Here is a 27,046-nt window from a genome sequence, read left to right as displayed (position 1 = left end):
GAGTAGCCTCTGGCAGCTTGAGGCCAGTTGCGGGCACTCCGGTTATGGATGGTAACGTCTCCTCATTGATTTCACCCCCTCACCCCCACCAAGCTTCCAGGCTCTAAAACTCTGATCTTCCCTTCCTCCACCATTGGAACTAGACTGAAGGCACTTCCTGGCTGTGCGGCCCTGGGCAAATCGCTTAACTTCTGCCTGTCTCGGTTTCCTCAACTGCAAAATGGGCCAACCCCAGCATCACGGTGGTTGTGAGCATCAGAGGAGATGATATTTGTAAAGTTCTTAGTACAGTGCCTGGCATATAGTAGGCACTTAATCAATGCTCATCTCCTTCCTTCTTTAGGAGGGGGGCAATGGCCTGGTAGGGTGAGACTGGATAGAATAGCTGCAGCAGGGCCTGCAGCGAAGAAGCAACCACGGCTTCTCGCCTTTTCTCCTGATACCAGCATTTGAGAGAGCACCTGAATGAGCTCTGGGCCTCCGTTTGAAGTGGAAGCTCTCAGGAGGGTACATTGGAGAGGGTGACGAGAGACAGGAAGGCCTTGCTTCTCCAAGTCCGGCTCTCTATCCGCTATACTGTACATCCTTCCTAGGTCCAACAAGACTCTGCTCTATCTTCTAGGGTCCCTCCCACCTCAGATAGTCTGTTCTGGGATGTGGCCGAAGACCTGCGTTTAAGTCTTGACAGTGACTTTTCCTTCAGAAGATCGCTTCTCCTCTCTGGAGCCCAAGTTCCTCCTCTGTAAAATAAGACTACTAGATCCCCCGTGCCCCTGCCAGCTCAGATTCTACGGTCTCTCTCAATTTTGCCATCCAGGTCCTAAGATCCTTAGACTGGACTCTGCCTCTGTGTATGGCTATAGTGAGAGGGCCCCACAAGACCACCTGCAGGGTATCTTCAGATGTTGACATTCGATACCTTGCCACGAGGGTGATTTTAAGACTATGTCCTGTTTGGACTCTTGCCAGGGTGTTTTCCACTTCAGGGCATCCCGTGCTGCTTACCCAAGGGTACCCGCAATCACCTTTGGATCACAGGTTTGTTTCTAGGGAAATTCTAGGGGCACTCTTTTTCCTGATACTACTCAAGAGCCACCTACAATATCCCTGGTTCATGGCCTGCTCCTAATAAGGTTGATTTACAAGCCTGGCCAAAGACCAGAAGGTTGCCACCAAGCCTCAATAATCCAGAGGCTGTGGCTGTCCCACATTTCTCTAGGTTAGCTGTGGACATGGCCATGTACCCACAATGAAATCGGTGGACATCAGACCTATTCATGGATCGGTTAAGAAGGTCACTTAGTTGGATTCCCTCCTCCCATCCTCTCATGTACTTGCAGACTAGAAAAACCCTTAGAAGATACTTTAATGTATATAGGGTCTGTGAATTCATCTGTGTGGGCGTACACTCTACTCATGCAGGCCCTATCTATCCATCTACATCTTAGGACAGTGATGGCAAACCTTTTGGGGCCTGAGTGCCCAAACGGAAACCCTGCATGTGCAATGCCCACCCCTGCCTTACTCCAGACAGGGGAGGGAGGAAGCTCTCCCTTTGGGCTGCTGGGCAGAGAGGTGAGTGATGAAATAAATGTCCTCAGTTGTGTATGTAGAGGGGGAAAAGGAGCAGCCCCCTCCGGCACAAGTGCCATAGGTTTGCCGACATGGTCTTAGAAGATATGGCCAAAAATATTGGATGTTCCTAGGGTGGAGTGAACAGAACTTCGCACCAGGGTGTCGACATTTAGAGGGACCGCTGGTGGCACTTTCAATCCCTCAAAAGTATAGAAGCAGCTTAGCACATTGTCAGAAGAGTTAAAATAGGAAGCTGCCAAATATCAGCTTCCTCCCTCCTCACCACAACCTACCACTGTACCCATGTTAAGTTGCTTGCTCAGAACCACCTCAGCCCACTTTGCTCTATTTCCAACCCTCTCAGGGGCTTTACCATAAGCCACTCCTTCCTGCCTCAGAATCTCCTTCTCTACCTACCCTACTCCCCAAATTGAGGCCATGGTTGATGCCGCTTGCCCCAGAAGCAAAAATTGCTGTGTATGGCTCTGTCGGCCCTGCAGTTTGTGGCTGGGCAGTCATTCTAGCCTGGCAAGAGCTGGCCTCAGAAACAGGCTTGAAAGGGGGGCTGCTCTTCAAGAATTTGTATACTTAGCCGTGTTTCCTTTCAGTCTGCCTCTCTGTCTACTGTCGGAGAATTGGGAAATACAACCGGGTTTGGCCTTTTTCTCTTTCCCATGCCTCCCTTTTGCTATTCAGTCATTTGTGTTGAATAGCCAGGTTCCCCCTCTCCCTTATCTATTCAGTCATCAAATCGAAGCCCAGCCTTCTTCTGGGGTTCTGCTGCTATACAATCAGTCATCTGGGAAGCCAGAGCTCTTTACGGGGGCTCCCTGGCTCCTTCGGCTAGTGCAGGCCCCAACTTGGTCCTGCCTGAGGAGATAATTGAAGGAGTTGCAAGGAACCTAACAAACGCTTCCCTTGGTAGGTGGTTCTCTTGTGCCGAGCTGAGTCTGTTGGTGCTTTGGCTGGCTGACTCTCTGCTGTCTATCGCTTACAGTCCCTTGCTGGGCCTAGGCTCAAAGCCTCCCCAAATTGGGAGGAATGGGTGGGCCTCGGGCTCTCCTCGCATAGCCTTGGAGATCCCCCAGGGTCACCCTTGTGCCAAGACAAGTATTGGAAGATGGACTCTGGGTGTGCTAGGGGTCAAACCCTGCCCTGCGACCTGGGTCCTTTGAACTCCAACATGGTTTAGCCTGAGCTGGGAGAATTGCTGAGGCTTGCCCGCCCAGCATGTGCCAGCATGGCTGTTTGAGAGGCCATAATGGGGTAAGAAGCGACAGAGGTGTTCAGATGGGCAGGGAAGCTTCTCCCCCAAGCACCCTCTCTGGGTGGGCAGCCTCACCTGCTATGGGGGGCCCGGCGGTCATGGGCAGTGCCATCATGCCTAGGAGGTAGCCAATGGCCTGAGATGCCTGCATGGGCCCGACCAGTTCGAAGGCAACAGGTGCCATGATGGTGGTGAAGAAGCCGTCACATAGGCCAAGGAAGAGGCAGACGACGATGAGGCCACCAAAGCCTTTGCACAGGGGAATCATCATGCACATTAGGCCCAGGAGCATAAAGGCGATGACCTGGAGAAAGAAAGAAAGAAGGAAGGAAGGAACCTGGGTCAGGCAGTGTGGACACCTGTGGGCCAGATTTAGTCACCTGAAAAACTATCAGAAACCTCCAAGACCTTCCTCGCTCTGGCAGCCTTCCAGTCTTAAAGTCCCCTCTGACTCTCCACTAGGTTCCAAGGTCCCTCCCAGACCTGCCGTGCTCGGCGGGTCTAGGACTATGTCCTTTGAATGGGAAGAGGGAAGGAGGAAAGAAGCATTTATTAAGCACCTCCTATGTGCGAGGCGCTGTGCAGATTGCTTTACAAATATCATCTCATTGGATCATGAGGATTCCTCCAGAAAAGGCCTGTGCCGCCACTGTGTGTGTGTGTGTGTGTGTGTGTGTGTGTGTGTGTGTGTGTGTGTTGCAAGGCATTTAGGGGTATTGTTTTTAGAGGCAAATGAGCACATCTGGGCTTTAGTCTGCATTACGTCAGGATGTGCTCTTTCCCAGGAGGGATGGGGCTGGCGGTCCTGGCTTTCAGAGCAGGGTCGAGAAAGTACCGGGGGACCCCAGAACCTCCAGCTTTGGGGGGGACAAACCCAGGAAGACACAGCACCAGTAAGGTCTGGCCCAGCAGGCATTTGGGGTCACCCCTGGCCCAGAGCCTGGTACCTCTGGGACTGTCTGGGGAGATGAGGCAGGATCCTCTCTTCCTGGCTTTGGTGGGGCCTCCTGTGGAGAGACCTATTGGGAGTTCCAAACCACTCCAAGGAGGCCGGGGCCATGCTATGAAACATGGAAAGCCGGGCGGTGTGACGTTGCTCTTGGTCGGACAGAATGTCCCCAAAGCGAAATCCAAAATTGGATGGCAGCCGCGGCTCGACAACGGTTTGTGTGGAAAATACTCAGAGGTAGTAGAGGACTGACTGTTAGCTCGATATGAGTCAAAGGAGACGAAGCTGCCAAGAAAGAAATGTTAACTCTCTCTTGGGCCGCACGCATAGGAAGGGCGGCGGGGGAGGCTCGTCCTCTCCCCGTTCAGGTCACGTCTAGCGTACCGTGGGCCATTCTGGGCGCCTTATTTAGCGGCAAGCTAGAGCACGCATGTCTAGGGCAAGTCAAGCGGGACGGTGAGAGGAGCGGATGCCACGCCACTGGACTGCTTGAGTTAGCCAGGGATGCGGGGTGTCCTAGGTGAAGCAGCTATCTGAAGGTCCGTGCGATGGTCTTGGGCCCTTCTAGGCGTGAGGCCAAAGAGCGGAGGGAAGATCACTGCCTTAGTCAGGAAGATTCGCGCTGCCATCCCACCTCAGATACTTTCTGGCTGTGTGACTTTGGCAGAATTACTTAATGTTTCTGGGCCTCAGTTTCCTCATCTTGTAACCCAGTAGTTTCTAAGTTCCCTTCCAGATCTGTCAATGATCCTGTGAGAGGGAGATTCTAACTCACCACAAATGAATAACAAGTGCCCGCTATGGGAATGAGGTGCCTTTTCAGAAGGAGTGAGTTCTCTGTCCCCGGAAGTGCCCCAGCATAGACTTTCCATTTCAAACCCTTTCAGTTCACTACGCATTTTACTGGGCACCTCTTCTGTGCCGGGCATCCCACTAGACCTTGGGACAGACACCAAGACAAAAGATGAAACGATCACTGCCCACAAGTGACGCCCTTGGGTTGGTGGGAGGATGAAAGGAGATAATGTTGGTAAAGCACTCTGCCAACCTCAAAAGGCTGACTGTGCGCTATTGTGATGACTGTCGTCATTACTAGGGAAGATTCGGGAAGCTGATGGCACCTGGGCGGGATGAGCTCCGAGGCTCCCTCCAGCAGTGGCAGAGAGGCTCATGGTCCAGTTGCCTGATTACCTCTCCATAAGGCCCCCGAGTGCTTGTGGGCACAGCTGTCATTTATGGGGAGTCTGCCCTTTGGGAACAAGACCCCCCCCCGTCTCCCTCCCCCCTCAGAAAGACTGCCTCACGTTGGTTTCTTCTGGGAGAATAAAATCCATTTTCGGCCCAGGTCTTTGAGTCAGCCTGGCTAGCAGAGAAACCGAGACTGAAGTCCCAAGGCATCAGTGCTGGTGAACATTAGGATCACTACCTGGCTTTTCTGGGCAGCACAGTGACTTGCCTGAAGGCACACAAGTATAGGACGGTCAAGGAGCATTTATTTTTTTTAATTTTCATTAAGAGAAACAAAGCCTTCCCTTTCATCTTAGAATTGGCACTAAGTATCGATGCCAAGGCAGAAGACAGGGAAGGGCTGGGCATTCAGGGTTAAGTGACTTGCCTAGGGTCACACAGAAAGGAAGAGTCACACGGAGGTCAGATTTGAACCCAGGACCACCCATCTCTGGGCCTGGCTCTCTATCCACCTAGGGACCCCTCATCGAGCATTTCTTAAACGTGTTTACCATGTGCCAGGCACTGTGCCAAGTACTGGGCCTCAATTTGGTGCCCCAGAGGAGATGGAAATGGGAGGCAATGTTCTCTAGGAAGCTCCTTGCCACATCTGGGGTGGGGGTGGGGGAATCCCCTCCTCTCATGGCCCCAAACCCTGTGGTGGCTTCTTGGGCCCCAGCACGCGCCTGCCTGCCTGTCTGCCAGCCAGGATTCGGGCTGCACACCAGGTGAGAAAAGAACAGACGTGCCTATCAGCCAAGCCCATTAGGTCAATTAAGAGTTAATATCATTATATAACACAAAAGGCCTCATTAACTGACTTTAAAGAGTGTAATTACTGGCCCATTGTGTTTGGCCGCCTCTTACATCCTCCTGGAGGCCTTGCCAAGGTTCCCGATGAAACATCCCTCTTGGAACAGAGTGAGCCCTCAGCTCTGGGCGACCCTGGGGATCCTCCCAGGCAGCGGCTCCCTGTGGTTCAAGGGCTGGCTCTCAGCTGGGCATCCTCGATGGGGCCCCCTCCCAGGCCAAGGGGCTGAGCGAGCGCCTCCCGCCCCCCACATCCCTGCCAAGGATGGGGGCCTCAGGCAGGCCTTGCTTGGAAGAAAGGGGGCCAGGCTCAGGCACATACTGGGAGCTGGGAGGGCTGATCTCACGGAGAGAACCTGGCCCTGCCCACCACTGGCTGGGTGACCTTGAGCAAGTCACTGCCCCTCCTCTGAGCCTCAGTTTCCTTTTTTTTTAAACCCTTGTACTTCGGTGTATTGTCTTATAGGTGGAAGAGTGGTAAGGGTGGGCAATGGGGGTCAAGTGACTTGCCCAGGGTCACACAGCTGGGAAGTGGCTGAGGCCGGGTTTGAACCTAGGACCTCCTGTCTCTAGGCCTGACTCTCACTCCACTGAGCTACCCAGCTGCCCCTCTCAGTTTCCTTTTATGTAAAATGAGAATAGTGCTCCTGGAATCCCCTAGGCCACGATTACTGGGAGTCAAACATTTTACAAACCCAGATGCACTATGGGAATTGTTTTGTTTTTTTTCGGGGGGGGGAGCTAGGGGGGGCAGCCCATCCTTATGATTTCATCGTTTCAAGGGAACTTCTGCTGTGAAGAGTCCCCAGTGCAGTTTTGCAATTGTTTTGCAAATTACAGTCTTTGACCCAAAAGTTCTTGACTTGAGGGCCTGTTGGTGAACTTTAACAAAGCTTACGACTATTTTGTTATTATGTTTGCTTTCGTGTTCAAGCTTATGTATTTTACTTTAGACATTTAAAACATCCTTCGGAGAAGGTGTCCAGAGGCCCCCCCCCGCCCACCTAAGGGGGCCAGGAAACAAGAAAGAGCCCCTGCAGATGTCTGTGACAGAGAGGTTAAGTGATCTATGATCTCCCGAGGATCAGTGAATTAGTGTGAACGGGCCAGAGGCACATCTGGAACTCAAGTCTTCCTGGCTGAGTGGGAGGAGGGGGAGGGAGGGCTGAGCTACACCACCTCTAATATCATTAACAACAGTGGGACTTAAACCAGCACGCAGGCACCTATAGACATGAGAGTTAGTTATCAATATACTGGGCAAGTCACTTTCCTCCTTGTATGCTGATTTCCTTTCTAGCACATTGGGGGTGGGAAGTAATAGTATAATAATGATGATGATGGCAACAGAAATGATGGTCTTGCCATCCTGGGGGTAGGGTGTGTTATGAGAATTTAGAGACTTAGTTGAATTCCATTGTATTCTGTAATGGATGTGACCTCCTAGGGAACTCTCTTGTTATAAGGCAGTGACAGCAAACCCATGGCACAGGTGCCAAAGATGGCATGCAGAGGGCTCTCTGTGGGCACACGGCCACCCCTTCCCCCTCCAGCATTCCTTACTAGAAAGGCAGAGGGACTCGGGTGGAGCTGCTCCCTTCCCCCTCTCCAATGTGATTTTTCACATCCCCCACCCCTTTGCCCAGCAGCCCAATGGGAGTACACAGGGGGTCAGGTGGGTGGCTCATGGGTGGCAGAGCTGGAGGGAAGCAGAACACTCAGGCCACTCCCTTTCCCCTCTCTACACTCACTGAGGACATTCCTCACTTCACCTACCCCTCTGCCCAACAGCCCAAGGGGAGTGCTTCTTCCCTACCCTGTGTGGGGCAAGGGGATGGGGGTGTGTATAGCTGGACAAGCCCAGCACTCAGTGGGGGGTGTGGGAGCTGGGCCCGGCACACCATCTCTAAAAGGTTCACCTTCACTGTTAAAAAGGATTCTTTCTCCAAAGTAAATCCAGGCAAGTTTCCATTTATATAATATTTTATGTCTACTCTCTCAGCTGTTTCTCAGAACAGTCCATAAGATTTTTTAGCTCCATTTTACAGAGAAGGAAACTGAGGCCCAGAGTCACACAGTGAATCAGAAGCAGAGAAAACTTCAAACTGAGGTCCGTGGTCTCAGAAACCAGGGCTCTTTCTATTCGGGCATGTTGTCTTTTAGAGGAAGGTGTTAGACAAATCTTGGGAGTCCAGTGGTTAGGGACATTAGTGGCTGGCTCTGGGGAGCTGGTGGTGGGCTGCTATCTCCTCAGGCTGTAGGAAATAGGTGAGTGGCTGGGTTCTTCCCGATAGGTCCCTCTCCATCCCTCTAGCCCAGGGCTCTCTCAGCTCTAACATTCCATTTTGGTCTCCCCAGGAGATCTTTTCCTGGAGACCCCTCAGCAATCTGGATTTGGGTTCAGAGCAACGGTGCCTGATTGCTTTGACCAAAAAATGTTACCAGGAATGAGGGTTGGTGGCCTGGGCCCCTGGCATCTGTATCCAGAGAAGCCAAACCCCGGGGATGGGAAGGACTTCAGTCCATAACCAAGAACTTGAGACTGAGGGCAGAGGAGAACACACAAGTGAGTAAAGGAAAGGAGAGACTGGCAATGAGGCTGGACAAATGAGGGGAATGGGCGAGATGCACTGACATTCGACGTTCTCAGTTCTGAGCTCCCTTTTAGCCCAGCTCTTCTCTGCCCTTCCATGCCCCAAGGCTCCTCAGAGCCCCAGTGTTCCATATTTTAGGGGGTCTTCTTAGCCCTGACCTTCCCACTACTAAAACCCTTGCTAGCTTTGTCATCCTCGGTTCTAAAATGGGAGTTTTACCCCATTTTACAAATGAAGAAACTGAGGCTCTTTGAGACAATCTGACTCGACCACAGTCACATGGGTAGAACGTGTCAGAGTTGGAATTTGAACCGAGGTCCTCCGGACTCTAAGCTGTGTTCCATCACGAACACTGGGGAGGCAAGGCATTTCTGATACTTCTGCCTTTGGCCTCCCAGATGGAGGAGGCTGATAATAGTAATAACAATAACTTTCTTTGGAAGAGCTCACAGAGGCTTACTTCATTTTTACACTCTCCCTGGGAGGTAGGGAGAGGTAGCAATCTTTGTCTCCACTGAAGAGCTGAGGCGCCCGTGGCCTCAAGAGGCTGGGTCCGTTGCCCAGGGTTCCACAGTGAATCAGCAGTGGAGCCCAGAACCTCATGCTGTTTGGCTGAGGGAGGAGCTCTAACTGCTTAACCATACTGCCTCTCCTCAATAGGGAGCCCCTAGTTTGGGGGAGGTCTTCTCCCCTCCTCCCCCATCCCAGCCTGTCCCATTTCCTCCTTGTGGGGCAAGGTCAACTGGACACCTGTAGGTAGATCTTCTTTAAGCCAGGAATGGAGTCGCTGATCCGGCCAGACAACAAGCGTCCAATGCCCGAGGTGGCCCCGATACACACCAGGAGGACCCAGGTGTCCTTGATCATCTTCTCTCCGGTGAACTGCTTGTCCACGTACTTCATCTGAAAAGCACAGCCCGGCCCCAGCCCCAGACAGGAAGAGAGAAAGCAGATGAATCCAGGGAGAACTTAATGGCACATCTCTCACCTCACTTTCTGGGGAGAACATCCTCATTCCTGGTGCCACTTACAGCCTGGCACCAAGTTCCCCAGACCCTATCGCGGGAAAGCTTCAGAGGCAGAAGTCTATCCTACTGAGCCCTCAGCCCACCCTTCCACCCCCACTGGGGTTCTGTTTTTTGGGGGATGCCTTTGGGGGACTTAGCCCGTGGATCCATTTTAAGGCATGGACGGGAGATGGGGACCATGAGTGGTGTTGAATGTGGGGATAGTGTAGATACTCCTTCTGGTCCCTGCCGCTTTCCCCCCAGAATCATCTAGCCTTCGACTCGGCTCCTTTCTGTCCATGTATCTCAGATGCCATCTGGGTCAACTTGTACCTAAGCAGGAATGCCCTCTAATACATCTGACCTCCCCCCTGGAGATGACTAGCGAAGGGAGGGCCCTCGCAGCCTCCAAAGGTAGCTCATCCCATTGTGGGACGGCTGACTGTACCACACCAGAGACTCCAGGTCTTCTCTCCCTGGCCGAGGAGAACAACTGTGGTCCCTATTCTTCCTGACGGCCCTCTAAATCCCAGGAGACAGGGATCACGTCCTTCCCTCCATCTTCAGTCCTGACCCTGACCCCTTCCCTTTGCTAGCTCAGCCCCGGGCTCTGCCAGCGTGAGTGCTAGGTGCTGGGGAGACGGCGAGAGATGGAGGGAGATGGCTCACCAAGTGCACGTAGGGGATGAAATAGCCCAGAGCTGCTGTGGCAATGCCAAATGCCCAGATGCGATAGGTCCTGTGATAGAAGACCCTCATGTTGCAGTAGCTGGTCAAGTGGCCCAGACACTGCTGCTGAAAGCTTCGTCCCAGCTTGGCCCGGGGGTTGTGGGTTGTGGGCAGGAGAGGCCGGTAGGTGAGTGACAGGAGCATGAGGATCAGCATGAAGACGCTGAGTACCTGTAGGGTGTGTGCCAACTGGATCTTCTCCCCCAGGACCTTCATCAGGAAGGGGAAGGACATGGAGAAGAGGCTGCTGGCGGCGGCCACCACGCCGTTGGCCAGGCCCAGGCGCCGCTGGAAGTAGTGGCCCAGGATGACGAGAGAAGGCTGGAAAGCAAAGGAACTCCCACAGCCAAAGAGGATGCCGTAGGTGAAGAAGCGGGCCTCCAGGGAGCTGGGGAGGAAAGAGATGGGCCATCCTGGGCTTCACCAGTTCTGGCACAATAGGCTGCCTTCCCTCAGTCCTGGCTTTTTACCCTCTGTTCCTTCCTCCCTCCCTCCCCTTTCCTCTGTCTCCCCACCCAGAATCCAAGGGGGTCACTGGCCGCGCCCCCCCCACTCTGCTCCCACCCTCATGCAAAGCATGGAGGTCAAGGAGGAATAATGGCAATGGGGAGAAGCCTCGGTTTCAGGGCCAGAGACCTTGACTGAATTCAAAGCTCTGCTACTATCTATGGGGAGCTGGAGTGAGAAATGGCATTTTTTTGAGTTTCTCAGTTTTCCCCTCCTTCAAAATGAGAAGGGACTAGGTGATCTTGGAGGACCCTTGTGGTTCTGTGATCCTTGATCGAGGTCACATGTTGAGCAGGCAAGGCCAAAGTCCCAACAAGCTTGAAAAAGATTCTGGAGAAGGGCCGGGGAAGGCATCCACTGGAGAAGGGAGAACCCTGAGGATGCCTGGAAAGACAGTCACTATTGGAGTCAGAATGGACAAGACATCTCCTAATCACCAAGAATTAAAGAAGAACAGGGAACATGGGCTCAAAGAAGTAGAGCTGGAAGAGGCCACTGAGTTCAGCCCCATTTTATAGATGAGAAAACTGAGGCCCCAGGAGGTTAAGTGACTTGTCCAAAGTCCCACGGCTAATTTGAATGCAGGGCTTCCTTACTCCAAGTCCAGGGCTCTACTAGAGTATGCTATCTCTCACAGAGCTGGGGTCTTTGAAGAGCATCAGCCCAACTCGGCTTCCTATATTCAGGCTAGTCAGCCTGTTTGGAATCTGGTTAGCAGAAACCATTCCATTCCCGGTGACCTTGGGGTAGTGTAGGCCAACATAGCTCAAAACCCTCTTCGAGTCCCTCCTCTAGGAGCAGTCAGAGATTACTAGAGTTGAAAGGGGTGTTTCAGGCAACTGTGAAGAGCAGTGAGTTGCCCAGGGTCACACAGCTAGGGAGCGGCACAGGTCTTCTGACTTCAAACTACTACACCCACTGCATATGTCAGCTTGGCCCTCCCTTTGCTTCGAGCTAGGCCTAGCCTGGCCAGATGAGAATTTCTGCAGGACTTTTAGGTGATCGAGGGGGGATGGAGCGACCTTCCTCATCTGCCCACTCTTGGAAAGGACCAGAATGAAGCTTCCCTCCACGATGAGGCACCCAACTTCTCCACAAGGACTTTAAGGGCAGTGCTGGAAAGAGGGGAGGGGAGCTAGCTGCTAGTGTTTCCATGGCAACTGTCACCATGGTGCTCCATCTCCACGCATTCGCATTCCCAGGACAAGATCTTCGATGCAGGCAGTGTGAGAATGAAATAAAGCCAATTGCCAGGAACCCTTATGACAGCTATTTGCTGAGCTCCTCAATTGAAGCCCAGATTGCTGCAAACCAGAACTCTGGGGCTCAATTGGCTCTGCAAGGCCACTGAGGAAAAGCTTGGGGACCTAGAGTAGTGATCGTGGTGGAGGAGGGCATCCCAAACCACCCCGTCCTGAGAGACCTGACATCTTCCTCTGCTAGACTCAGAGGCTGGCCAATAGCGAGCCGCCATCCAGACCTGCTCCTGACCCAGAAGACTGTTCCCGTCCCCCTCCACCATTCCCTCCACTTCCTTGCCATCTGAGATGACTCAAAATCCTGAGTGATACAGCAGAAAGGACGGGCTTGGGCCTCCTGCCAGTGGCTGAAGCCACTTTTCCATGGACAACGAAGCCAAATAGCCTGGAAAGATCACTGGTTTGGGACCCACAGGACCTGGGTTCAAATCTCAGCTCTGTTATTTATTACCCATAAAGTGAGAGAGTTGTATTAAATGGCCTGAGGTCCCAACAGGCTCTGCCACTGATTTCTGGCTCTGATGATGCATGTGTTCATAGGAAAAGCCAAGTCATGGGGACTTAGTGGCAAGACACCTCCAGTTCGGAGTTCTCGTAGAGGGCAGCAAGAAGAAAACAGTCCCTGCTGCTGTCCCCACCTCCATTATTGAACCCATGTGGATTGGAAGGGAAATGGGATCCTTATGTGCCTAATTTGTTTACACTTTGCTCAGTCTTACAAAACAGCTCAGCATGGAGCAGTGCAGGGCCGAGAGCTCCTCCCGTATCCTGCCGATGCCCCGGGCACGGCATTCCACTGGAGGCATACATGCTGCAAGGGTCCTGAGAGAGCTGCAGGCAGCCACCCTGTCCCCGGGGCAGGAACCACAGGGGTTTTTTCCCTTTCTCTGTCCCAGTTCGACGGGACGGTGCCAAACCCTGATCGCTGGCCCAGTCCTCGTTTTGCTGGCATGTCAGCTTGGGGAGCTTGGGTGGGTGGCCGGAAATGTTAGACTCATAAAGAAAGTTGGCTCACCCTCAGAGGGCCCAGGACCATAAAATTATTTTTAAAAAAAAGTGATGACTGTTTTTGAAGCTGCAAGTACCAGTGCTGGGTACCATTCTGGAAAGAGATTGGTCGGGATAGAGAGATGAGGGACTCTGTGGTGCAGCGGCAAAAACACTGGCTTTGGAGCCCAGAGAACCAGGTTCAGATCTCGCCTGTTGCTTCCTCCCTGTGTGACCTTGGGCAAGTCCCTCCCTCCCTCCCTCTGGACCTCGATTTTCTCCTCTGAAAACCTAGGATTTTGGATTATGCGATCTCTTTGCCCACTATCTGATGACCTCGTCCACTGCCCCTTGGGTATTCAGCTCTGCCCACCTTTCTCTGGCATCCCCACTACCATTCCCTCCATCTCCTGGCAGTTCATGGCTCCCATTTTTCCAGCTAGATTGAGGGCAGGTGGGTTCTTCCATAAGGCATCCCCTTGATTAATCCCACTTTCCCCAGCCTGAAGAAAGACCTGCTGACTTGACTTCTCTCTCACTAATACCGGCTGGAGAGGGAGGACTTTGTGAGCCGGGAGGCACCTCTGTTTCATCTGAGGGACTCCGCTTGGGGGTGGGCCGTCGCTCCTCTAGGAAAAGGATGAGCAAGGTGGTGATGGGCTGCATGAGGTTCAGCTGAGGAAGACTTAGGGGGGTCACAGAGCCACCTTCAAGTATTCAAAGGGCTGCCATACTGAGGAGGGAATCTGCCTTGTTTTGCTTGGTGCCAGAGGGCCAAATGAAGAGCAGCAGGTATAAGTTAGAGAGGCTGGTTCTAAGGGGAAAAGCTTGGTGCCACCGAGAACTCTGGAGCAGTGGAAAGGACTCCCTGCTTGCCTGGTACGTGGTCGAGAGGCTCTGGTTTCAGCAAGGATTTGGTGTTTCTGGGGGAGCGGGCCAGATGGGTTGTGTGCCCTGAGCCCAGTGGAGGAAACTGGTAAATATTCCTAGGCCTTGCTCTCTCCTGCTGAAAACATCTGGCTCTACCTGTACACACGTCATCCGGGTGCGTAGGTGGCAAATGGAGATGCCTGATGGGGAGCCAGAGAAACAAAAGGGCACCGAGGTGAGTTCACCTCTTTCCAGGGGTGACCGGCCCTTACCAACTGGATCGGAGGCAGAGGATGGCTTCCATTCTTGGCTCTGTTATTTATTGCCTATGTGATCCTGGATTCGGCTGTTGGGAGCCTGTCTCCTCTAGGACTGCTCTCCTCATCCTCTTTCATCGGAGCTCAGAGGAGACAGTGTGGCCCAGTGGGGAGTATCCTGACTCTGGAGTGGAAATTCCAGCCTTGCTTTGACCTGGCTGGACAAGTCATCTTACTCTCAGCTCCTCCGGTTTCTCATGTGCAATATAAGGGTGTCGGGCTAGAATCGGGAGTCCTTAAGCCAGAAATAGAAATGGCTGCAGGTTCTTCTGACTCTAAAGCACCATGATCCTATGAATCTGTGGCTTGTCCCTTGCCTCCCGCCAACTGTGAGCATGGGCACTCCCATGAGAGCAGGAAAGGGGTGGCGCCACTTTGGGTTGGGCATAAGAATGGTTGTCAGCCTCTCCTCCCATGTGGTACTGTTCTTGCCATCAGAAAAGGAGGGTGACTTTCTCTCTTCCCAGCCCCAAGTATGGATTTCGAGTGTCAGAGTGGTGCAAAGAGTGCTAAAGGTTAGATTTAACCTCTCTGAGCCTCTGTTTTCTAATCTGTAAAATGGGACTAGTAGCTACTGGCCAGGGTTGGAGTGGGGAGGGAGAGGGAAGGGACAGGGACCGGGCTTGGTTAGTTTTGGTCTTACTTGGTGAAGGAACTGGCGAGGAGGCCGATGAAGGCGACAGCTGCCCCGGCCGTCGCTGGGATTCTGCAGCCCATCCGGTCTGTGAAGATGCTCACGATGGGGGAACACAAGAAGATCATCCCCATAGCCAGGGCTCCGACCCATGCTGCACGGAGACACCAAGAACAATAAAGACCCCCCTGGAATGGCCGAGTACCTGCCGGCTGACATCACCCCCCTCAGCCTACCTACAAAGGAGGATGCCAAAACCCAGGGGCTACGCAGTGGCCACACTTTGTGGCAGGGCTGGGACTAGGGCGCTAGTCCTCCGGCTGCAAGTGACCGAGAACCCAAACTCCCAGTGTATTCCTGCCAAGACCTTTCCCACCAGCCCTTCCAAAGATCTGGGGAGGCACTGAAGGATACCGAATTCGCACACACAAGACTAAGAATCAGAACGACAGTTGACCACTTCCAAAACTTGATCAGTTTCAAGAGTGTTGGAAAATCTAGACTCGTATGATTTGGAGCTTGAAGGAACCGGACAAATCATCTCGGTTCAGCCTTCTCATTTCACCGGAGAGGAAACTGAGGCCATGAAAGAAAGGTTAAATAACTAAACAAATAAGAGGGTTGACTAGATGACTCCTAAGGCTCCCTCTAGCTCTGAATCCTCTTCCCTTTAGACCTCTGTTCTCTCCTCTCCAGGCTACAGAATCTTCGCTTCTTTAACTTTTTCTCCTCGGTTAATTGCCAGCCCTATAATTATCTTCCCACTTTCCTCTGAATGCGTTCCAAGTTTGTAGCAGCAGCGGCAGCAACAACATGAAATACTACTCAGTGTCTGTCATCTGAGTGGGATAGATCTCTTCTAAGTGGTAAGGCCCAGTGCAGGACATAAGCGTTGGGCTAAGGCAGGGTGGAAACACAATAAAGCAGTAAGAGGAGTTCTGTTCTTCATGGGGGCCTCCCCTAGATCACACTCAGGGTGCTTTCCTCAATGGTTAGCACATGCTTATGGTGTAAATGAGGCCAGAGTTCAGAGCTGGAACACCGTGATGGCTCGTCTCTTTGACTCTATTCCCCGGCCACAGCCTGTACACTTAGCCCAAACCTAGCCAACCTGCAAGTAAGCGTGGGAGGTCACTGGAGACAACAGGTGGGAGAGAGAACGGGCAGCCTGGTTTAATGGAAAGTTTGCTAGAGTTGGGTTTCATCTCCGATCTCTGATATTTACTAGACCCTTTTTGCCCTTGGTGTCCTAATTTCCTTGTCCGTACAGATGAGAGGGTTCGACTTGGATAGACTTTTCCATTCCATATCTATGATAAAATGATTATCGGAGAAAACTCATCCATGGCACCTGGAAAAACAATTCCCAGATAATTGTCTTTTCATTATTTCCTCTAACTCGCTCCAAATGAAGAGGAGAGCCGATTTGCCACTAAGCAGCCCTAAGGATACCTATTGTGAAGGCCCTCGACTCCAGAGATTGTTCTGGATCTACTTTTTATATTTCAAGATTTATATACTTTACAACTGCTTTTTCCCTGTGTTACGTCGTTTCCCTTTAGTCAAACGGAAGCTCCTCGGGGAAAAGAACTGGTATTTTTTTAAATCTTTGTATTCTTAGTACCTAGCACAGCAGCCAACATATAGTAGGTGATTTATGCTTGCCGAATGAATGAAGGGCACAAATAGCTGACGCAAGGGAACTCAAAATCCTGGTTGTTAGAGCTGAAAGGAACCTTATCAATCATTTTCTCCAACTCTTTATTTTACAGAGGAGGACACTGAGGCCCCAAAGAGGAAATGACTTATCCAAGCCCATGCTTCCAGTACGAGGCCGAGCCCATCAAACTCAGGTCTTCTGATTCCCACGCCTCTACTTGACAACCTTTCTTCTCAGAATTATGAAGGTATGAGAAATCTCAGGGAAAGGACCCTTTGAGTAAGAGAGGGAGGGTCTGAGAAGGCTTCCTGGGAGGCATTTCTTTTGTAGGAAGAGGAGAACTTCAGCAGGCAAGATGAGTCCCACTGGGGACCTGTTTGAGTCAAGCGACAACAAGAATGGGAGTTGGAGAATGGTCCAACTTGGCTAGAAGCTTTAATCTGTGAAAGGGAATAGTAAGAGCCAGACAGAGTAGAACCAGATTGTGAAGGGCCTTGGAAGCCAAGATGAGGAATTCGTACTCTAATAAAGTGATGGGGAGCCATTGAAGGATGTCTGTTTCCAAAGCTTTCCTTGACAGCCGAGAAATGACACGTGCATTTTCAACGTGAAGTCCAGTGCGGTAGAAAAGCGGTTAAAACAAATTCTGATTGTTAGAGTGCACAGGTCATTGGACTTGGTCAGAGGCCTGGGTTCAAAACCCCACTCTGTTATTTAAGAACTGAGATCCAGAGCAAATCAATGATTGCCCTTCTCTCGGTCTCGCCTCTTCTGTTTCCTCTGCCGTTAAATGAAGGGCTCCGTCTAGGTTCCAATCTTTAAGGTCTCTTCCAGTTCAAACCAGATCCGATGATCCTTGGCTACCTCCAGCCCCTGGGAGCAACCAGTTCCTGAGTGCCCATGGAGTCCTCCCCATCCCCCTCGGGTCTTGAGGACGAGCTATAAATATATATACACATGCGCACTCGGACTCTCCAGCCCCTTCATCCAAGCCTTCAGAAGACAGTAGTAGGCCTGGGAAGGAGGTCCTGGGCAGGTTGTCAGGGAAGAAGAGGAAACCCGGCTGCATTACTGGGCAGGCTCTGAGGAGCACTCACCTCCCCATCCTCCTGGGCCTGGGGAGAGGCCCCCAAAGACTTTTCGCTCCAGTGCCTGGTTCCTTTGGGGTTGGGGGAAGCTCCTTCCCACTCCCAAACACACACACACACACACACACACACACACACACACACACACACACACACACACAAAGAGCCAGTGCCTTTGAAGTTTCTGGGGAGACATTCTGAAAAGAACCCAGGAACCCAAGAGGGGCGAGATAAGAAGACTCCTCGCTAGGCCGCCGCCAAAGGACCACTCCAAATTAATTACAGGGTTTCAGGAATCAATGCATTCAAAAACATTCCTGTCATAAGTGGGGGCCTGGCGCTCAGGCTCACAGGAGGGAGGAATGGAACAAGGCCAAGGATAAAGGAGGGAGACTGGGAGGGGGAGAGAGGAAAGGAGAAGGAATGAAAGAATGAAGGAGAGAGAGAAAGAAAGATGGAAAGGGAGGGAGAAGAAAAAGGAATAAGAGGCGGGGAAGGAGGGAGAAAAAGAGAATGTGGAGAGGGAGAGGAAGAGAGCCTGGAAGGAGGAAGGGGAGGGGGCAGACTGAGGCCAGAGAAAGAGCTCTGTCCCAAGGCCCAGACTTAGTAACAAGGTGCACAAAGTCCTGGAAGAACAGCTAAGAGGATTAAGTGGTCAGGCACCAAGTATAGCCATCTGAAACCATGGTGCCCAGTGCTGGGGGAGGGGGAGAGGGAGAGCCCCCACTCCACCCCCACCTCCGGAAAGTGGATACTGTGTTTCCAGTGGTTTCTGCCACCCAGCCACAGGGACAGATTATATGGGTGGAAGCGGGATGGAGCAAGGGTGCCGCTGCTGGTGATCCTTGCATGTACACCCTCCCCTCTCCCAGGCACTGATCACTGGAGTCGAGGAAGCCAGCTGTGACATCTCCAGGTGGCTGGAAAATAATAGTGGGGTACTTAGAAACTGCTGGCAGGAGAACCTTGGGGGCAAGGAGTCGGCCTGCATGTGGCAAACACCCAGAGGCTTCTGGGGCCTAGGTGGGTTAGGGGCCACGAGGCCAGTTTTCAATTTGTATTTGATTCACCCTTGAGGCCCTGAGCCACGAGTAGTGGGGATGAGGTGGGGTGGAGCGTGTGTGAATCTTGTATCCTAGGACCTGGGTTTGAATCCTTGCCCTGCCACTTACTAGATCTGTGACACCGGACAAAGGTGACTTTCCCCTTCTGGACCTCAGTTTCCTCCTCTGAACTTTTTTTGGAGGGGGCATCCTCAATGCCAGGCTAGAGACTTTAGACTTGAGCCTATCTTAATGGGGAGCCATGGAATGCTTTTGAGAAGGGGCATTCCATGATTAAAGTGGTCACTGAAACACCTCCTCAGCCACTGGCCTAACTTGCTGCCACCTCTTCTACTTTGGGATGGCATTATAGCTTAGCTGCACGAGCCAAGATAGAAGGTTTCACTCCTGTTTCCAGGCCATTGTCGTCAGATGAGAACAAGGGACAACATAGCTGAAGGCAGAGAGAGTGAAATGGGGCTAGAGTGGCATGTTTGGGAGCCAGATTGCAGAAGTTCCTTAAATGCCAATCTAAGGAGCTTGTGTTTTATCCAAGAGACAGTAGGGAGCCAGTGAAGGTCTTTGAGTGGAAGAATGACCTCGTTCCACTTATACGTTGGAAATGATATTTGGGCAGCTAGGTGAAGAATGAATTGGAGAGGAAAGAGACCAATCCCGTAGTTAGGAGGCTACCCCCATAGACCAAGCCCTGTAACAAGGCTGTGAATTAGGGTGAAGGGAGTGAGGGTGGAGAAGCTGTGAAAAGCTCACGTTAGGAGCTTGAACAATGAATTCCAGCAAATTCGTTATTGTCCTCCTCAGACTCCTCTTTAAAAATGGCCACGCCAGTGCCCTAGTTGGAGAGTTTCTCAGGAACATTGCTCCCTGTCAGGAGGGATAGATTGGCGTCCAAGAGAGGGGCCTGGTGAGTGAGGGAGCAGGAGCCGGGGACCCTAAGACAAACTCTACTCCTTCACTAGACGATCTCTGTCGGAAATGGGAGATGGAGGCCTGCAATGCTCAGACTAGGTCTAGGGCCTAGACTCTAGGCCCTCCTCTGGGCCAAAGGGGAGAGGGACTCTGGGCCAATTATCTTACTTCTCTGAGCTCTGCAAAACAGGGTTTGGAAACCTTGGGCCATCTGCCTCTGAGGGTGGGAGCGAAGGATGCTTTTGGTCAGTTGGAGTGTCCGAGGACTTCATTGGGCCCAAGTTCTTGGGTCAGGAGGACACGGGTGTTTTCAGGGCAAAAGAAAGGACTTAATTACCTTTGGATTCCAAGGCCCCAAGGACTATGGTTCCCTCCCATGTCCCTCTGGCCCTTGGTGCATACCTCCCCTTACCCTCCTGGTTGCATAATAGAAAAGGATCCCGAAATGTTTCTTTTCCAGGAAAGGGACAAAGAAAATGTAATAGTTTTAAGAGAAGGGCTCCAAATTCCTCATGGGATTTTAATTGTTTCCAAGATTCTCAGAAACTGGGAGCTAAGACTTTAGCCACCTCGAGGTGGATTAGCCCCACTGCCTGTATCCCATCCAAGGCTGCCAGGTCCTGTCCTGGCTGGCCGACTCCCTCAGCAGTCTGGAAACAGGCGGGAATGGGGGCAGAGGCTGAGGCCTGGACACTTTGCGTTGGGTGGGACAAGCCTGAGCTCTCCTTTCTGATCCCTCCACATAGTGTTCCTCCATGGTTCCTCACTCTGAAGGGCCCTGAACTCGTCCCCTTCTCCCCCTCCCGTCTCCTCTCTTTTTCTTCCCACCTCCCCTTGCTGCCAGCACCACCTTCTCCCAGCAAGAGTCAATCCCTCTTTTAGATCAAGGCTTCGCCTCGGAATTGTTGTTGTCTTTCTGATTGCAACCACTGGATTTCAGCAGAATTGGGCTTTTCGGGAATCTTCCACGTTTAATTTTATGGAATCTGAGAAGGGGACCATCGGCTTACTCATATGGCCAAAGGAGAGGGGGAGGTGATAAGCATTTATAGAGCACCTACTATGTGCTGAGCACTTTTTATGAAGATTATCTCATTTGATCCCACAACAACCCTGCAAAATAGGTACTATTACTGGATAATAATTGTACATTTGGGGAGACCGAGGCAAACAGAGATGAAGTGACTTATCCAGGGTCACATGGCTAGTACGTTTCTGAGGGAAAATTTGAACTAAGGTTTTCCTGTCTCCAGGCCTCCAGGCCTAGTGCTCTCTCCACTGTGCCACGAGCTACCCCCATGACACACCAAAAGGTTAAGAACCTCTGACTTAGCTCGTGCTCCCATTTTTTTACCGCTACTAAAGTCCTACTTTTTTCTTTGACCCACTTATTCTATGCCTTTGACACTAATAAAGGCAGGGGTGCACGTGTGAAGTCAGACAGCATTTGTCAGGAGAGGGGAGAAGGACCCGTACCCTGGTTGTGGGTCTAGGCCTAGCCTTGGGGGTAGGCATCACTCTTTGGACTCCTCTTGGAAAATTCCTCCAAGTGGGAACGCCATGTTGTCTGATTTCGGGGAGGAGGCCTGCCTTTACGAGAGGCCCCGGGGAGATGGGAAAGGACTGGCAGGGCAGGGATCCTAAAGGCCAGCTCGGGCCCCTTCCTCCATCTCCCGGAATGAGTCTAAAGACAAGAAAGATGGGCAGTTCTTAGAGGCATTTTCCCACTAGTCTGCCCACCTTTCTGAAACTCTGGCACCCTTCCAGTCAGGGTTAGTGTAAAACCACATCGATGACTCTCTGGGGAGGGTTCTATTGGGCTTGATGATGAGACGCCGTCTATTGTGCATGAACTCTTTGAGCACAGGGACTGTGTCCCCAGCTCTTAGCACAGTGCTTTGCACACAGGAAAGCTTTTTCATTCATTCGTCCCTCCAGCCAGTCAGCCAGCCAGCCATTTATTTATTCATGATCCCTGGTGAGCCCCACAATAATCCTGTGAGGGATAAGTGCACAGACTGCGTTTCCATTTCCTAGATGTGGAGACTGAGGCCACAACTAGGCAATTAGGTAAGCTCTAATCTTCTGATTCCAATTCCAATGGGCTTTCCTCTATGCCACAGGGAACACTGGCGCAGTGACCACAGAATCTTAGAAATGAAAGCCTACAGCTGAACGAGAATCCCTTCCAAGGCACCCAATTTGCTCCCCACCTTCTCCCTGCCCCCAGAACCCATGTCACTGCTGGCCAGCTGCGGTAGGATGAAGCTTAAACCCGCTTGTCGGGCACCTCCTCCACCCCACAAACTTTGCTCCTGGTTCTCCAAGCAGAACAAACTTTCGGGCCCCCACCACGGAATGGTCTTCCGGATTGCTGAGGATAGATCCCATCTCTAAGCTCTCTCTATCTGGGGCCATCAAGTTGACTTACTCTTTGGCATGGCTGCAGTTGGGTCCTGGTAAGCCCCAGTTGGGGAGGAGGAATGGGAGAGTTTCCTCAAGAAGTCTCTCAGTTTCTGGGACCGTTCCAGGGACAGCTGGGAAATGGCAGCAACAGATGGGCTCTGGCAATGCTGAGTGGGTGGGAGCGGGGGCGATTTCTTGGGAGCATCAGCCTACCATTAACAATGGCGTTGTCTGCCAGCTTGGGAGGTAGAGACAGCAACGATGACAGACCCGCCTCCTCAGCTCTCTCTTCACCCCCAGCCCCCTCCCCCTCCAGCGGCTGTGCGTGGTGTGCGTGTGGTGTGTGTGTGTGTGTGTGTGTGTGTGTGCACGGGTACACGTACATGTACATGTGTATGTGCATGCATATGATGAGCTGCCCTTCCTTCCCCAATGGGAGGGGATGGACAGGCCTAGTCTGCTCTTCTCCGACCCCCATATACAACCCCAGCAGCATGGGAGCATCAGAGGATTGTGCTGTTCAGAGCTGGAAAGGATCTCAGGGATCACTTACGCTGACTCCATTTTCTAGAAGAAGGATCAGAGGCCAGGAAACAATGATACGCCCAAGCATATACCCAAGCATTCCAAAGTCATAGTAGCCATCTCTCTCCCCAACTCCCACCCCCCATCTCCAGGCTGAATCACGGTCACAGCCATCCCATGGTACTGTCGTGGCCCTTGGGGACAATGTAAGGCAGCATGGGCTTAAGGATTTAGAGTCAGCGACTACCTGGGTGATCTTGGGCAAGTCTCTGCCCATTTGTGGTCCTCATCTGTAAAATAGGCTTCATGATCTTTCCAGTTCAAATTCACATGTTCCTTGTCTTATAGCTGAATTAACTATATTGGGCATAGTGGTGAGCTTCTCCCCCCCCCCCCTTCACTATGAATCTGCTACCATCTGAGATTTCCCTCCTTTTTCTTTTTTTAAAAAAAATTTTATTTTGAATATTTTTCCATGGTTACATGATTCATGATGCCCGCCTCCTGCTTTCTCCTCCTCCCTCTCAAAGCCGACAGGCAGTTCCACTAGGTTATACGTGTATCATTGTTCAAAACCTATTTCCAGGGTATTCATATCTGCAGTAGAGCGATCTTTTGACATCAAAACCCTAACCACATCCCTTTCCCACCATGTGGTCAATCATATGTTTTTCTAATGTGTTTCTGCTCCCACAGTTCTTCCTCTGAATGTGGCTAGTTTTCTTTCTCATAAGTCCCTCAGCCTTGCTCTGGACTCTTGCATTGCTGCCAGTACAGAAGTCCGTTAAATTCGATTGTACCACAGTGTATTGGTCTCTGAGTACAGTGTTCTTCTGGCTCTGCTCCTTTCACTCTGCATCAGTTCCTGGAGGTCATTCCAGTTCACATGGAATTCCTCCAGTTCATTATTTCTTTCAGCACAATAATATTCCAGTGGTGAGCTTCTTAATCACAGGTGCTACTGTGATCAGTGAGATGGGTGAGCGACCCACTCCAATTATCCACCCCAAACCGGTGAAGAAGGTCGAGCCCAGCGGTTCTCACACACATTTTTGCCCCAGGACCAGCAAGGGGTACATGTGCCTGAGCACGCACACACACACTTACAAATGGAAATTCCATAGAACCAATTAGTGGCAGACACTGTGAAAAGAAGCTGAACGAGGGGCCATTGAGTTAGCTCTGGCCTTTACGTCTATCTGGGACAAACACTCCAAACAGGCAGTGGGCCAGGTCCTGAACTAAATAGGAGAAAGAGAGCCAATTGGATTGCCTTGGGAAACTCGTACGCCATCCTCGGCCTTTTCTGCTTCTTGACGCAAAACCCTCTTCTTGAACACCAATGTTCTCCCACTTATGCTGGGTGGTTTTGAGTCCAGAAATGCCACAAAAGCCTGAAAGATCAGCAGTGTTGTTGGAGAGACCCCTGGCATCTGTGAGAAGGCTGGAGCCCATGGCCAGGGATGACTTTTGGGCAAGATGGCACATATTTAAGGACAAGTGGAATTGGACATGGAGTGGCCACAAATGGCTAGCTGGAAGACTGCCCCTAGGAGAGATGACTATGCTGTGGAAGGGAGGAAGGGAGATCTGTGGAGGATTTCCTGGGGTGTGGGCAAGAAGCACATAGGATGAAGAGGGAATGGGGTATAATCTGTACTGGCGAAGGGATCCCAGAGCCCCAGAGCTTGGAGGGATTTCACAGGCCACCCAAGCCATATCTGACTGAGGGCCCCTTTCTACTAGTCCTCAAAGATCTGGCAGCTTGCCTCTGCTTGAAGATCTACAATGTCCCAAGGCAGCCCATTGCCCTTTGGGTCAGCTCATCATTAGGAGGCACCGAGACGAGCGGTATCCACTGTAGCCCAGAGCACAGCCTCTCACCCAAAGGTCCCATAGGTAATAAGTGGAGGAGCTGGGGTCTGAAATTGGGACTTCTTCCCACAGAGGCCTTTGAATTTGGCTGGCTCCTTAGCCCCGAGCTCATAAGATGGTCTGGGTTTGGAGTGAGTCCTTCTTCAAAGAACTCCTAGCACTGTCCCATTTAGCATCTCATTTGATCCTCCCAGCAGCCCTTCTGGTAATAGGCACATAAATCCCATTTTCATCCTCCCACACTCTCAGGCAGAATACTCGCCCATTCTAATGGGTTACCCAACTTTCTTCTTTCTTTTGCACATTAGCTTTCGAAACCCCAAACCCCAAGGAATAACGGGACCAGCCAGAGGGTGATTGTCCAGCTGCAAACACTCCGGTCCCCCACTTTCTTCTCACTCAAAAGAAAACCAATTCCCGTTTCTAGGCCTTTTGAAGGTTTCCAAAAGGCTTTCCTTACCAGAGCCATGGGAAACAGCCAGGACAAGCTTTATTACTCTCATCTTTCAGAAGAGAGAAATGAAACTCGGATGGGGCCAACAGCTTGCCCTGGCTCATGCAAATAGCCAAGCTGGGGTTCAAATCCAGATGGGGCCTGCCTGCAAATCCAGTGTCCTTTTGGCTCTGGCGGCCCCCACCTCCTGAATTTCCAGCTCCTGGAATGTTAGGATTTCTGGCGCCGGTTGTTCCCCAGATTCTTCTTGCTTATCTCAGTTTCACCGATTTCCTCCCAGGACCCAGGATTCTGCCATTTAAGTAGCTGTGTGAGCACAGAGCCACAGAGACCGAGATGGGCCCACATAAAGAGAAAAGCCCGGATCCCTATCCCCAAACTTAGCCATGGCAAAGGCACACCTCTGTCAGCAAAGAAGAGCTGCTTGGCTTCCTGGCCCTCCGTGAAGACAACGCCCTTCAAGCATTCCCTGCCCTGTTCTAGAGGCTCAATGGGTACAGAAAGGTTCCCAGAGGTTTGGCCCAAACACCTCATTTTATAGATGAAAAAACCCAGGAAGGCGGGCCCTCCCCTTGGCTGCAACTTGGGCCAGATGCTGGGCATTCAGGGCTTGGCACAGAATAGGGGCTTAGGAAGTGCTTGCCAAGTGACTGACTGACCAAATGGACGGTGCTCATTCCCGAGTTTCAGGGTGAATGAATATCGATGGAAGGCAGAATTTCCAAGCTCATTTCTGGACACGGCTAACAGAAGGCCTATAGTAGGAGAGTGAAGTTTAACGCAGAGTGCCTTCGGCCTCCTTTCAGGCTCTGACAGGGAGCAGCTGCAATTCAGCTACTTCTCAGGGTGCTAGGAGTCCGCATGTTGCAGCCACATGGGAGCCCATCGACTCAGCTCCCAGGCTGGGTCCCTGATTGATGAATTAGGCAATTACAGTCACAGTGGCTCAAACCGGACACATCGGGCCTGTGAGGTGGGGGTAGGGGCAGCCTTGTTTCCTCTGGAAGGCAGTGGGTCGTAGTGGGGAGCTTGGACATGACCCAGGCCATGTAGCCATCTCACAGAGGAAGAAAGCGTGGCTGTGGCTAGAGGTCCGAAGACCCAAGCTTCGTCCCGTAGCACATGCGTGACTTTGGGCCAATCGCTTCCCCTCATGGACCCTCGATTCCCTCATCTGTTAGTAAGGTGGGGACCTTTGCACCGCCTAACTCACTGGGGGACCGCAAGGAAAGGACTTTGTAAACTACAACGCCCTATGGAAATATCCGCTACAATAGCCATGAGGGCGATGGCTTGGGTTCATATAGCATCTTAAAAAAATCCTTTTTATCGTGGACTTAAATATCAACAAACACGAACATTTCCATATACAACAAAGATCAGAACAGAGGATTGTATTCACTTGGCATCCTTCTTCAAAGAAGCCAAAGTATTTTCATGTCTATTATCTCACATTCTCTCAACAAAAGTGGCCATCCCAATGTTACAGATGAGGAAATTGAGGCCCATAGAGGTGACATCCAAGATCACACAACAAAGTTAATGGCAGAGCCAGGAGTGAGACTCGGGTTTCCTGATTCCCATTACAAAGTTTTATGAGCTAGATCATACAGCTTCCTGTTTCCGGAAGTCTGTCTTACAAATGGAGGGTGGCTCAAAGCCTTGCTGCAGGCCACATATACAGAATAAAGGTGGGGACTTGGGACAAAGGGTTGAGGTAGATGGAGATAAGACATTGCCTAGGAAGGACTCCATCTGGGATCTTTTTTTTAATTTACAAAATTTTTTTTCAGATAACAAGTATTTATTTTCTCTCCCTTCCACCTCCTTCCCCCCCATTGAGAAAAAAAGAAAGCTACCTGGGATTTTGTTCTTGGTCTCCCCCTTTTGTTTGGGAAAGAAAAGGATCTCAGAGAGTTGAAAAAAACTGATCTGCCTCAGAACCAGATCATTCTTGTGGGGGTTTTTTTGGGGCAGAGATCTCCCTGAAATGGATTTGGGGGAACAAAATTCCAACAGAAGAATTTAGTCAGTTACTAGGAATTTCTAATCCTAAATCAGGTGGATGTCTGGCACAATGGATTCCAATTTAGTTCTTGACACAGTAGAGTAAAGATGAGTTAAAATCCCTTTGGGCTGTACTTAGCTGGTTGGCGAGCTGTTCAGAGTTCAAAAGTGTTTGGTTCTTAGAAAAGAAAACTCCTCATCTAGAGAAAAAAGATAACCACAGCTAAGATTCTAGGAATCAGCAGATCTCTCTCTCTCTCAATCTCTCTCTCTCTCTCTCTCTCTCTCTCTCTCTCTCTCTCTCAATCTCTCTCTCTCTCTCTCTC

The 27,046-nt window shown here is 51.4% G+C and overlaps 1 protein-coding gene across 1 annotated transcript in view; it reads right to left on the bottom strand.

Moving 5' to 3' along the window:
* The window catches only part of SLC16A2 (solute carrier family 16 member 2), a 59,998-nt gene that overhangs the window by 7,124 nt on the left and 25,828 nt on the right, over window positions 1-27,046 (bottom strand). The window contains exons 4-7 of the mRNA XM_044682797.1: window positions 14,742-14,920; window positions 10,099-10,546; window positions 9,173-9,325; window positions 2,918-3,146 (exon numbers count right to left, since the gene is read on the bottom strand). Coding sequence (XP_044538732.1) covers window positions 2,918-3,146; window positions 9,173-9,325; window positions 10,099-10,546; window positions 14,742-14,920 — 1,009 coding nt within the window. The remainder of the gene's footprint in view (window positions 1-2,917; window positions 3,147-9,172; window positions 9,326-10,098; window positions 10,547-14,741; window positions 14,921-27,046) is intronic.

This window comes from Gracilinanus agilis, chromosome X, assembly GCF_016433145.1.
Source record: "Gracilinanus agilis isolate LMUSP501 chromosome X, AgileGrace, whole genome shotgun sequence".
In the NCBI taxonomy this organism is placed as follows: Eukaryota; Metazoa; Chordata; class Mammalia; order Didelphimorphia; family Didelphidae; genus Gracilinanus; species Gracilinanus agilis.
Note: the sequence above shows the minus strand (reverse complement) of the source record. Positions and strands in the feature narration are given on the sequence as shown.